Below are 12535 nucleotides of genomic sequence, written 5' to 3' on the forward strand. Positions count from 1 at the left end.
ATGTAAGTACAAAATCATAAGAATAAATTAGAAAATGAAGTAACTTTAGAGTAACAGTCCTTCCAAGCCAGACCTTCACCTTGACCCTCGGAGTCCACAACGACTTCATTCAAAGCTCAAGGAGGGGAAGTAAGAAGAAAAAGGGAACAAAACATGAAAAGGATCAAATGGAGCGGACAGGCTCTGACTGAGGACTCTCACTCTGCTACCATCTTTAAAAAAAGTGTTATTTCAAAATCATCATCTTGTTTTCAAATCCCTGCATGGCCTCACCCTTCCCCATCTACCCCTTTAGCCTCAAGCTCTCTGTACTGTTAGTCTGGCTTCAGTGTGGCCCAGATTTTAGTACCTCTTCCATTTGGTAGCAGTGCCTTCAGCTGCCTGGGCCTTCAACTCACCTTTCCTTCTCCGACATGGTTTAACACTTACCTCTTGACAAAGGCTTTGGTCATCTAACCTAATAACTCCCGATGTGGCTTTGTTCAGCATTGCACTCGGTCTTAAACTGTTCGTGTGTAACACTAAAGGCACAGTATAACTTGAAAGCATTGTCAAAGAAACATGGGGACACCTGGGCACAGAAATGATTTATGCTTCAAGAAATGTTCAGCGGGGGGAAGTCAAAAGGGAGAGTGGAGTGATCAAAGAATCAAAACAACTAACGTAATTTGTTAAAATATTCTTTATTATTAAAATATATTGTATCAAAAACTGTAGTAAAACGTTTTGTTCAGAACAAAAAATAGACCTCTGTTTAACTTCTCTCAATTAATGAACAGTATCTTAATGCCTTCATCAATTTGAAAAGTGTATAATTTGCACACAAAATACATAAATTATCGGGAGGAATGTTTGGCCAAAACAGTCATTCATTACCACCCGACCCACAATATATTTTGACTTGAATTTATTAGAATGACCCAGCATCAAAACTAATCCAATTAATTGTGATTTATCTACAAGAAAATGAGTTTGAGGGTGAGAGGTAGCTCTCTTTGCCATTTTTCATAGTGTAAGCATGCCTTTGTCCGACAGGGTTAGTGTTCCAGCTCAGCAGTTCTTGCTGTTGTGAATGAAGTGAGTCTGACTGCTGCTGAAACCCACATTCTGTTTGGACTTGACCATCTCAATGTTCCACTGGCCAACCTCCCCCCTTTTCACCCTCCTTAAACCTCAGCTTATCCTAACCTTGCTACCTGTATTCAAACTCGCACTATGTTCCAATCGCTCCCATAACCCTCCTAGCTAATGTTAACTGGACCTGGGTTCAAATCTTGCTTTGGCAGATGGTGGAATTTGAATTCAAGTAAATCTGGAATTAAGAGTCCAATGGTGACCATGAAACCATTACCAATTGTCGGGAAAAACCCATCTGGCTCATTAATGCCCTTCAGGGAAAGAAACTGCCATCCTTACCTGGTTTGGCCTACATGTGACTCCAGACCCACAGCAATGTAGTTGAGACATAACTGCCCTCTGAGCGATTAGGGATGGGCAATAAATGCTGGCCCAGCCAGCAACACCAACATCCCGTGAGAGAATAAGTAAAATAAACTTCTCATTCCTCCATGGTCTTGCCTTTTCCTTTCAACGAGATTTCCCTAGCCTCTGAAATCTCTGTGCTCCTTCAGTCCTGGCCTTCTGCACGTGCTTAATTTTAATCAGGTGCTCAGTGTTTAGAACTTGAGCTCTGGCATTCCTTCCTTAAGCCTCTCCATGTCCTTCTCCTCCTCCAGGGTGTTCCTTAAAAATTACACCTTTAACTATCTGAAGATCTCCCCCTAACGTTTTCTCAAATGTGTGAAAAACATAAAATCTTCATAGAATCCCTACAGTGTGAAAACAGGCCCTTCAGCCCAACAAGTTCACACTGACCCTCTGAAGGGTAACCCACCCAGACCCATTCCTCTACATTTACCCCTGACTAATGCACCAAACCTACACATTATGGACAATTATAGCATGGCCAATCTGCCCTAACCTGCACATTGTTGGTCTGTGGGAGGAAATTGGAGCACCAGGTAGAAACCCACACATACACAGGGAGAATGTTAAAACTCCACACAGACAGTCACCCAAGGCTGGAATTGAACCTGGCTCCTTAGCTCTGTGAGGCAGCAGTGCTAACCACTGAGCCACCGTGCCAGAGGCAAGAGTAGGGTCTTTCAACCTGCTCCTCCCTTCAATATAATCATGGATGATTCTCCTACCTCAATGCCATATTCCCACTTTCTTCCAATATTCCTGATGACTTTAAAATCTAAAAATGTATACAGGCCTTGTTGAACCAATCTCCTCATAAGGCAGTCTTGCTATCCCCAACATTAGCCTAGTGAACCTCCACTGCACTTCCTCAATGGAAAATATATTCTCTCTTCGGTAGCCATGACTTGGACGGACAAAGTCAAAAGTCACGCGACACCAAGTTATAGTCCAACAAGTTTATTTGAAATCACAAGCTTTCGGAGCCCTGCTTCAAAAGCTTGTGATTTCAAATAAACCTCTTGGACTATAACCTGGTGTCATGTGATTTCTGACTTTCTTAGGTAGCGACACTAAAACCACACATAATAATGTGATCTCACCAAGGTCACAGTATAACTCAGTAAGGCAGTCCTACTTCTGAACTCAAATCCTTTTGTAGTGTGTGTTAGATCAAGTACCTTGGGAATATTTAGCAATGTTAAAGGCACAAGAAAAGTTGTTGTAAACAGAGTCTTAAATGTCATGCTTCAAGTACTCTGAGGACAGCAGCTGTGCTTTCACATTTGAGGTACAAGTGTGAATCTTGCTCTTTGCAGTTTGAGTGCTGAACTTTTCCAGTCAGTACTATAACGTCACAATGTGACAGGAAAAGGACAAAGGTCAAGGAGGTGACTGCAACAGCAGAACAACCATCTTACATTAGCTGCTCGAATGCTCAGTGAACTTAAGATCCAATCGGTTTCTGTTTGTGGTATTTAAACAATCTTAAGGCTAGGTCTTTTGGATTCTGGTTGTTATTCTACCAATGGGTTGATGCAGATTGACTGATCATGATTCAGAAGCTAGCTAGATTACTTTTGAAGGAATAATGATATGCAAAGCAAGTTTAAAATAGTGAAACATCTTGAGGAAGTTCACAGTCAGAGTTATATTTGCACTGGGTTGGGTGATGCTGGAATACCCTTCACCTCTCAGATATCTTAAGATGCAAACTCTGGAATTCCATTCATAAACCTCTGCATTAAGTGTACTGGGGGTCACCTCCCCAAGGTCTCCTGCTTTCACTCAGTTCCTGATAACATTCCTGTGAAGGACCTCTCAATGTTTCACTACTTTAAAAGGCGCAATATAAATGCAAGTTACTGTTGTAAGAAGTATTACATATGAGTGGCTTATAATGGAATAACATAGAAACTATTAAAAAGGAAACGCAAGGATATTGATGGGTGCCTTCACTTTCCCTAGACCGGTAAATGTTTCCTGAATATGAGAGAGCAGTGCTCTTTTGGGAAATATTTTATCATTCATTCTGAGAGTCTTGAAGTAACACGACCTTTACCCTTACAGTGAATGTCTGTTGAAGAAAAAAGAAATTGACTCTCAGTGGTTCACACAAGCATCTTCTATACCCAGCAAGCTCACAGCTAACAGCACAGGCTGTTGATCAATATCACAACTTAGAAATGTTTTTTAAAAAGGCTGGCAGAACATTTACCACCATCTCCCCACCCCCACCACCTCCTCCCCACCCTGGCCACCCCTGCACTTAATAGAAGCAGCCTCGCCTCTGAGGCAGAGGACAGTGGAATTTACACCCTGCCCCTGCAGCCTGAGCCTGTATCTCGGCTGACACTCTGGGTGCAGTACTGAACGAGGGCTGCACCCATAGATGATATCTTTGAGATGAGACTCAAAGCAAGCCCTGCCTGCTTTCTTAGATAAATGTGGAAGATTGCACAGCACTATTCCAACAGTAGAGGATTTCTCCAATGTTTAACCTTCAGGCTATATCTCTAAAGCTGATTTCCTGTTCGTTGCCTCTTAGCTATTTGGGAGAACTTGCTGTGTACACATTGCTATGTCTCCTACATGGCCAACATCTATATTTCTAAAGGTAACTGATTGGCTTAAAGTACTTTATAGCAAGTGACATGAAAGGTGTATCATTAGTCAATATACATGTTAATATGGTGGGACTGTCAGCTGGGTGCAGATTTGTGGATGGAGGTTAATCTTTAAGGTGGAGTTTGAGACTCCTGCTGTTTGGCCCTATCAAACTTATTTGCTTTTCTATCTCTCACTTGCAGCTTCTTGCACATCTCTATTCCTAACTCCCCCACCACAATCAGCTGCCTATCATTCATCACTCCTGATGAAGGGCTTATGCCCAAAACGTCGACTCTCCTGCTCCTCGGATACTGCCTGACCGGCTGTGCTCTTCCAGCACCACACTTTTTGACTCACAATCAGCTGCCTAGCCTAACCTTTGGAATTCCCTTTCTAAATATCTCCACCCCTCTACCCAACCCCCAAAGCTCTTTTAAGTCCCAACTTAAACCTCACTCTTTGACCAAGCTTTTGGTCATCTTTTCACTTATCTTTCCTTCAACAGTATTCATCTGTTAGTCATAACGGTACAGGAGATGCTTGACTATAAATCCAGTTCAAATCCCACCAAGACAGTTTATAAATGTGGATTTAATCTTTCAGAATTCTTGTCTCTTGCCATTACAAGTGACTGTGAAGTTGTTGTGAAAATCCAACTGGATCATTCCTTTAACGAAGAGAATTGTAATGGATCTCTCTCAACATCACCAAAATAAATTTAATGGTAATTATCTCCTTCGTGGGAGCTTGCTATGCATTAATTGGCTACTATGCTTCCTTCATTGCAGTGGTAACTACATTTCAAAAGACTTCATCGGCTGTGAAACACTCTGGGATATGCTGAGATTATAAAAGTTCAGGCCTCTTTTCCGTTATGTGACTCAGTTTCCCACGCCAACTTGTCTAATGCCTGTGCCAGGGATGGAAATCACAGGCCCCTGCTAATGGCTTAGGTTCCTGTTCCCAACCTCAATCTGATCATGACCCAATCACAAAGGTCTCTGCCCTGGTTAATGTTAACTAATGTTAAACTAAACAGACTTTAGGACTGTTATCCAAGCACTCTCAGTGATTCCAAGAGAAACCATCAATTCTGGAGATTAAGCCAGGGATGGGCAACACAATGGGGGTGCCACATCTAAAGACAAGCAAGCTATAAATCCACCACGGTTATCTCCAGAGGGGAACAGCAGGGTAATAAGTGGGGAGAGTAAGTTCCCTTCTATATCTCTCAATTTAAGAATTTTTAATGTAGTTTCTGGACTAATTATTTCCTAGCTCAGTAACAGTTGGGTGCACAGGAATGCTTGAACAGCAAAGAATGAGGAAACAAACAAGTTGGCTTTGGTGTAAGGAGTGAAGTAATGAGAATTCCATGAGATTGGGATGGGAGAGGGGAAGGGCTGAGACTTTCCACTTATTATAAAGGGAATGTGTTTATATGAAAAGTTTGGAGGGGAAGTATTGATGAAAACTTGGGAGCCCAGTCCGAGATGCCCAGCAACATTTATTCTGGTAATCCAGTGGCACAGCTTGGAGGAACCGACCTGGTCAAGTACCACTCCTTATTTGTTCATGTGATGTGGGCATTGCCCATCCCTAACTGCCCTTGAGGAGGTGGTGCTGAGCTGCATGGCTGTCCCTGAGGCATAGATAGACCGCCAGAGGTCTGGTTCCAAGTCACGTTAATGTGTGGTTTGGAGGGGAATGTGATCTATTGTACTATCAAAGGAAGCCTGGAGAGTTGCTGCACTTCATCTTCCAGATGTTGCAAGCTGTCACGAAGGATATAGGGAATCTACAAAAGGTTATAAGATTGGTTAAGTAAATCGGTAAAATTTGTCAGGTGGATTATAATGTACGAAGATATGAGGTTGTATACTTTGGTAGGGAGAATAGCAAAGCAGAATATCATTTAAATGAAGACAGACTGCAAATGCTGTGATACATGTTCTGTTACATGAGTGATGTAAAGTTAGCATGCAGATTCAGCAAGTAATTAGGAAGGCAATGGCCTGTTGCCCTTTTTTTGCAAGGGAATCATTTGCAAAGGTCTTGCTATACGACTGTGCGGGACATTGGTGAGACTCCACTTGGATTACTGTATACAGTTCTGGTCTACTGACTTAAGGAGGGATGGACTTGCATCGTCAGCAAATCAAATAAGGTTCACTCCATTGATTTCTGGGATGAAGGAGTTGTCTTATGAGGGAAAGTTGAGCAGGTTGAGTCATTATTCATTGGAGCTTAGAAGTTTGAGAGATGTACTTAATGAGATATTTAAGATTTTGCAGGAGCTTGAATGGCTGGAGGCTGAGAAGATGTTTCCCCTCTGGAGGAAATCTAGATCTCCTGGTGGGGGGGTCTGAATTATATATTGAGTCTCATTTAATGTGGCGATAAGGAAAATTTTCTTCTCTGAGAATACCTAGCCTTCAGAACTGTCTTCCCCAGAGAGCACTGGAGGCGGGATCATTGATTACATTCAAGGCCAGGTTGGACTTTTTATCAGTAAGGAAGTTGAGGGTTATTGGAGATGTGCAGGTAAACAGGGTCAATGGATCAAATGCATTATTGTTACTAGAGCTTTATGATCTCTGCATTGTGTCACAGTGGTCTCAGGTGTCCATCAGGAGGGGTTGCTTTGCTCCAAATTGTGTTGAACTTTGAGTGCTGTTGGAGAGACACTAAAAGAACAGATTTGCCTTTCACTATTGTCCAAATGCACTTTACAGATAATGAGATGCTTTTGAAATGTGGACACCGGTGTATGGAAGTTTAACTGCAACATGAAACAACATTATTCGTGAATATTTCAAACTAATTCTTACCTGAAACTCCTTGATGTAAGTTAGGAAGAAGAAATTAAAGCTGAATGCAACCAGCCACTCACACACTGCACTGGCCGCATGATAACCATAGCCCTAGGAAAGGGAGAGCAACATATTGAAGAAAATGATTTAACTACAATCTGCAACTAAAACATAATTCAAACAGATCTGAGGGACAGCAGCCAGGAGGTCACGCTTGATATGCATTAAGTTTAAAATCACACAGCACCAGGTTATAATCCAATAGGTTTATTTGGAAGCACCGGCTTTCAGAGCACTGTTCCTTCACCATGAAGGAGCAGTGCTCTGATAGCTAGTACCTCCAAATAAACCCGGTGTTGTGTAATTTCTAACTTTGTCTGTCCCAGCCCAACACCGGCTGCTCCACATCATTGACATGTTTTAGTCTTCAGTTTTTTCCCTTTAGCTCCAACTCAGATCAGAAAATAACAGGCTGGCTGCAAATAAGGAACACAATTTTCAGTCATTGAGGTTAAAGCTGTAGGTGACCCCCAGTACAAGTTCTAACCAGAGTGGAGGTGGTGATGGCATAGTAGCAGTACCACTGCACTAGTAACTCAGAGAGCCAGGTTAATGTTCTAGGGGCATGGGTTCAAATCCCACCAGGGCAAATTTGGATTTAAAAAAAGTAGCTAGCCCAATGGAATATGTCAATTGTAAAAACCCATCTGAACCCTAAATGCCCTTTACAGAGGAAGTCTGGCCTACATGTGACTCCAGACCCACAGCCCAGGCTCTCCTTTGAACAATGTGTAACAAATGTTGGTCTCACTAGTGACTGCCACATCTCATGGCCAAGTTTAATAAAAGGATGCTGAAGATTCACTGGTTGGAGGAACCCCTCACCCAAATCACTTCTGGGTATTATCAAAGTGATGTACTTTTATCATTATAATAGGAGGAGGCCATTCAGCCCTCAAAATGGTTCCAGCAGTCACTCAGTTAATGGCTCCTCTGTACCTCAAGTGTGTCTGCCCCTTATGGTCGTATACCCAACACCAAGTTTACCTTTCAGTTCATAATTGCTATCCAACATGTGCTTCTTTGTAATGTATCAGTTTGATTAACTCAGATTTTTTTCAGGCAAAATATAATTTTAATAGTATTCCAATAAATTCTTTTCATCAGCAAATACTAAGATTTAAACATTTTCTAAATGGCAAAGGTCAGCACAATTCATGTAGCTTCTCCTTCCTCCCAAATTCCAGTCTCTCTATTTGTTCATCTCCCTCTTGTCCTTTCCCCAGCCAAATCCCAATGCTTCCCAGCTTCCCCTGATCCCACTGCATCCCTCCCCAAGTCCCAATACTCATGGTCTCCTGTTGAGGTTTTGTTGTGTGAAGGTGAAACATTTTCTGTAACTATTGGCCCTCTTGCAGAGACCAATTTAGAAATTTTCAGTCAGTCAGTTTCTGATTTTGCAAAATCTTTTTCTTTGAATACAATTTTCAAGTAAGTTGAAGCCCATGTTGGAGTAAACTCTGGCTCATGTGGCCAGGGAAATGCAGGCTAGGTGGGTTGGCCATGGGAGATTCAGAGTGAAAGGGGGTGGGATGCTGTTCAGTGGGGCGGTATGGACAGGATGGGCAGATTGGCCTGCTATTGCACTCTCAGGGTTCTGTGCATATTCCAGGCTTGACATCAGAATGGAAATGTTTGTGTGCACAAATTGGACCACAACCTGTATAAGCAATTAATGTTTGTGGTTTCTAATTGTGCACAGAATTCTAAATTAGCAGTAACCCATGTTTGAAGCTCGTAAGTAACTTTAGCAGTGTGATTTATGTTCATTCAGCAGTCCATCCCAAACTTTATCCTATTATGGCCCTATTTTGGCTTGTCCCCAGAGTGTGGACAGTCAGAGAGGTGTGAGAACAGGAGTCTGTTTAAACTGCAGGATTTTCAAAACAAAAAGCACTGACATTTTCACTGTGTTTTCAAATCAGGAATCTGGCCAGCGAGCCCACACCAACCATTTTAAAATGGCAATTTCTTAAAGGGGCGTCACAGCTGTTAGCATTCAATCAGTACCCACAGGTAGCCATTCCTGCTTCAGAGTTCACAACCCTAAAATTTTGTCTTGCAACCCCTAAAACCCTTCTGTAGGGGAAAGGAGACTGAGATAGTAGGATTTTGTAACAAGAAGATGCACAACCCTGATTCAACTACTTACGCTATACACATGGCCCTGACTCAAACAGGATATGTCCAATGTTAATCTCACCCTCCAACTGGTAACATATGTGGGAAGCCAATGTTACACACATCCAATTTACTCATTGGTTTAATCACAGGCTTGGGGGTGGTGTTGGGTAAAATCAACACTGCCTCTTATTTATTCAATTTCCCGACAGGCAGAATTCAGTCAACTGCCCTTATTCAGCACATCAACTGAAACTGAGGGGGCGTCCAAGTGATGAGTCTTAAAGTTGTGCCCAAATAAAAGCTGCAGATACTGCAGATGTCCGAAATCTGAAACAAACAACAGGGAACCATGCAAAAACTCAGCAAGTCTGCAGAGAGAGAAACAGATCGAGCGTGTTGAGTCTGATATACTTTCTTCAGAGAAATTCCAAAAAAAAGTCACACTGGACTCAAAAAAGAAACTCTCTTCTCAGATGCTGCCAGACCTGCTGAGTTTCTGTTTAAAATTGTGCCCATGTGTTTGGCTGCTTTTAATAACTTACCCACCAAGTGGTTATTCAGTATTAGAGCACAGTACAGCCTGTGATCATTTGTCTGTTTTAAATAGTTTTTCCTCAAAGCTGGACTGTCCCATAGCCATGCAGATACAATACAGTTTCCCTTAAGTTATAGTGCATATGCCATTGTGTGAACAAACGTGGAGGTACCACACCTTTAAACAAATCACCCATACACTCTAAAAAACATCTGATAGGGTGTGCTGGCTTTGGATTTGTCTGATTCTCAAAATCAGTCGGGTAAAAATTGGAGAGTGACCCTGACAGGTGCGTAATGTGCTCTACTCAGTCACTGTCCATGTACAGTACAACCTTGATTATCTGAACGACATGGGCAGGCATTATTTTGTTCGGATAATCGAATGTTCGGATAACTGATCTGACAGGCACGGGGAGTAGCCCAAGCATCGGAACCTTGGGGTCTTGTTCGGATAATCCAAAGTTTGGATCGTCGATGTTTGGATAACCGAGGTTGTACTGTATAAATGTATAAAGCTCTCACTCTGTGCTCCCTCTTCCGGAACTGCGCAGCTACTCACACATTCCCACACGCAGGTCAGCCCCTTTAAGTTACTATGAGACTATGGCTGTCCAAAAATAATTAAAGGGATCAAATGCAATGGAAAGGAAGTGAAAAGATGTTTTGGTTGACAAACAGCCATGACGTTACCTTGTCTTCTGGTGTCAAATCCAGAGTTGAATTGTTGCTGAGGAAGTAACAGACAATCACTGGAAAAGGAAGAGGTCAAGGAAAATCAACACGGTTTCTGTCAAGTGTTGAAAGCCCGCAACCATGGGTTAGACCCTGCAGACACACTGTAAAATATGCAATAATGAAGCCTGATCATTCCTCAATTTCAAAACAGAACCTTCTCCTCAGAAAGCAGAATACAATACTGCAGATGCTGGAAATCTGAAATAAAACAGAAAGTGTGAGAAATACTCAGCAAGTCTGGCAGCATCTGGAGAGAAAGGAACAGGGTTTACCTTCCTGGTATGTGACCTTACGCCAGAGCTGAGAACTGTTAGAAATGTCATTGGTCTTGAACAAGGGCCGGAAGGGACAATGACAAAAAGTGTGTAATAAAACAGGAGATAGGAAAACTGAATAACGGAAAGGTTGGTCCTCCAAGGCCAAAGAGAATGGTGGTGGTACAAGCGAAGATGTGTCTACACCAGATGAACTGCTCACAGGAAGGAAAAAACACAACATTTCTAAAGAAATGGAAACAAAATGGAGGTGGAGTTCATTGTCGGAAATTGCCAGAGTTTTATTGTTGTGTCAAAAGATGAGCTATTGTACCTCAAGTGTTTAGGCTGAGGAGAGTGATGTCAGTGCCACAGCACTTTGGAGAATTAAAATGACAGGTCAACAGAAATTTGGGATCATGCTTGCAGACTGAATGGAGCTGTTCAGCAGTGGACACCCAACTTGTGTTTGTCTCTCCAATGACGAGGATACCACATTGTAGACAGTGAACAATGCAGAGTGGATTGAAAGGAAGATGCCAGGAGAAAGTGTATTGCACAGCGAGGAGAGAGAAGGTGGAAGGGCAGGAATTACGTCTCCTGTGTGCTCGTGGAAAGGTACCCTGGGAAGGGTTGGGGTAGTAGGGTTAACTGAGGAGCGGACCAAGTTATGGGAATGGTCCCTTAGAATGCTGAAAGGGGAGGGGATGATGGATTTGGTGATGCCTCAAGTTGGAGCTCGTGAACAATGATCAGTTGAACAGAGAGGCTGGTGGGTGGGAAGGTGAGGGTAAGCAGAAACTGATCATGATTCTGGGAGGGACAACGAGGTGTAAGGGCAGAAGTTTGGAAAATGTAGTACAATTAGAATTCCTACGGCATGGAAACTGGCCCTTCAGCCCAGCAAGTCCACACTGACCCTCCGAAGAGTAACCCAACCAGATCTGTTTCCCTATTACTCTACATTTATCCCTGACTAATGCATCTAACCTACACATCTCTGAACACTTTGGGCAATCCAGCATGGCCAATCCACCTCAGCTGCACATCTTTGGATTGTAGGAAAAAACTAGAGCACCCAGAGGAAACCCACGCAGACACAGGGAGAATGTGCAAACTCCACACAGACAGTCACCCGCCACTAGAATCAAACCTGGGACCCTGTTGCTGTGAGGCAGCCGTGCTAACCACTGAGCCACCTTGCCGTCCCAAGTAGACTTGGAGGAGGCTCTATCGTCAATGGCAGAGGGGGAGAAGAGGGGAAGGGGAAATAAAGAAGATACCTCAGGTACACTATAGTGGAAGGTTTGACCGAACTGGCTGGACTGGATTCCTTACATGACTCATGTTCCAAACAATTGAAGGGGGCAGCTAGAGGCTCAACAACTCTTTGCTGAGACACTTGTTTGTAGATTCAGGAGCATCAGTGGATAAAGACAAGCTCAGATCTAAAAGCCGCCCAGTTCCAGCCTTCACTAAAGGCTCCCACACTCAATGATTGAGGATGAATCTCCAGCCTATCCCAACAAGGCCTCTGAAGCAGAGGGCTTGGGATCCAGGGTTGGATGCTTCCTACAATGGGAGAAGCACCAATACCAGCCCAAGTGGAGACAGCTGACCGAAGCTTAGCATGTGGGACAGAGCGAGGGCTGCATTGCCACTGGAATTGTCTTACAATCTGAGTTTGACACCAAGGTCACATCTGGGTTAGCGTTAGGGTTGGCAGGGGAGGGGAGATTCTGATTGAAATGTTCAACATTCTAACAGGGCTGGATAGACTACATGCATGGAAGATGTTTCCTCAAGGTGGGAATTCGAGAATCAGAGACAGAATCTCAGGCTACAGGGTAGGCCATTCAGGACTGAGATAAGGGAATTTCTTCTATCAAAGGATAGTGATCCGGTGGAATTCACTCCCAC

General features: G+C 43.1%; 1 protein-coding gene across 2 annotated transcripts in view; it reads right to left on the reverse strand.

Moving 5' to 3' along the window:
• Positions 1 to 667: 667 nt before the first annotated feature.
• The window catches only part of dram1 (DNA-damage regulated autophagy modulator 1), a 32785-nt gene continuing 20917 nt past the window's right edge, over positions 668 to 12535 (reverse strand). The window contains exons 5-7 of one of the 2 annotated variants that reach the window (XM_043708750.2): positions 10317 to 10375; positions 6924 to 7016; positions 668 to 3559 (exon numbers count right to left, since the gene is read on the reverse strand). In XM_043708750.2, coding sequence (XP_043564685.2) covers positions 3506 to 3559; positions 6924 to 7016; positions 10317 to 10375 — 206 coding nt within the window. In that variant the 3' untranslated portion in view covers positions 668 to 3505. Of the gene's footprint in view, positions 3560 to 3743; positions 5891 to 6923; positions 7017 to 10316; positions 10376 to 12535 lie in introns of those variants that run through there. The other variant, XM_043708749.2, reaches the window with a different exon arrangement.

The sequence above is a fragment of the Chiloscyllium plagiosum genome, unplaced genomic scaffold (assembly GCF_037043375.1).
Source record: "Chiloscyllium plagiosum isolate Xiang-an unplaced genomic scaffold, Cpla_swu_hap1 HiC_scaffold_19, whole genome shotgun sequence".
NCBI classification, from domain to species: Eukaryota; Metazoa; Chordata; class Chondrichthyes; order Orectolobiformes; family Hemiscylliidae; genus Chiloscyllium; species Chiloscyllium plagiosum.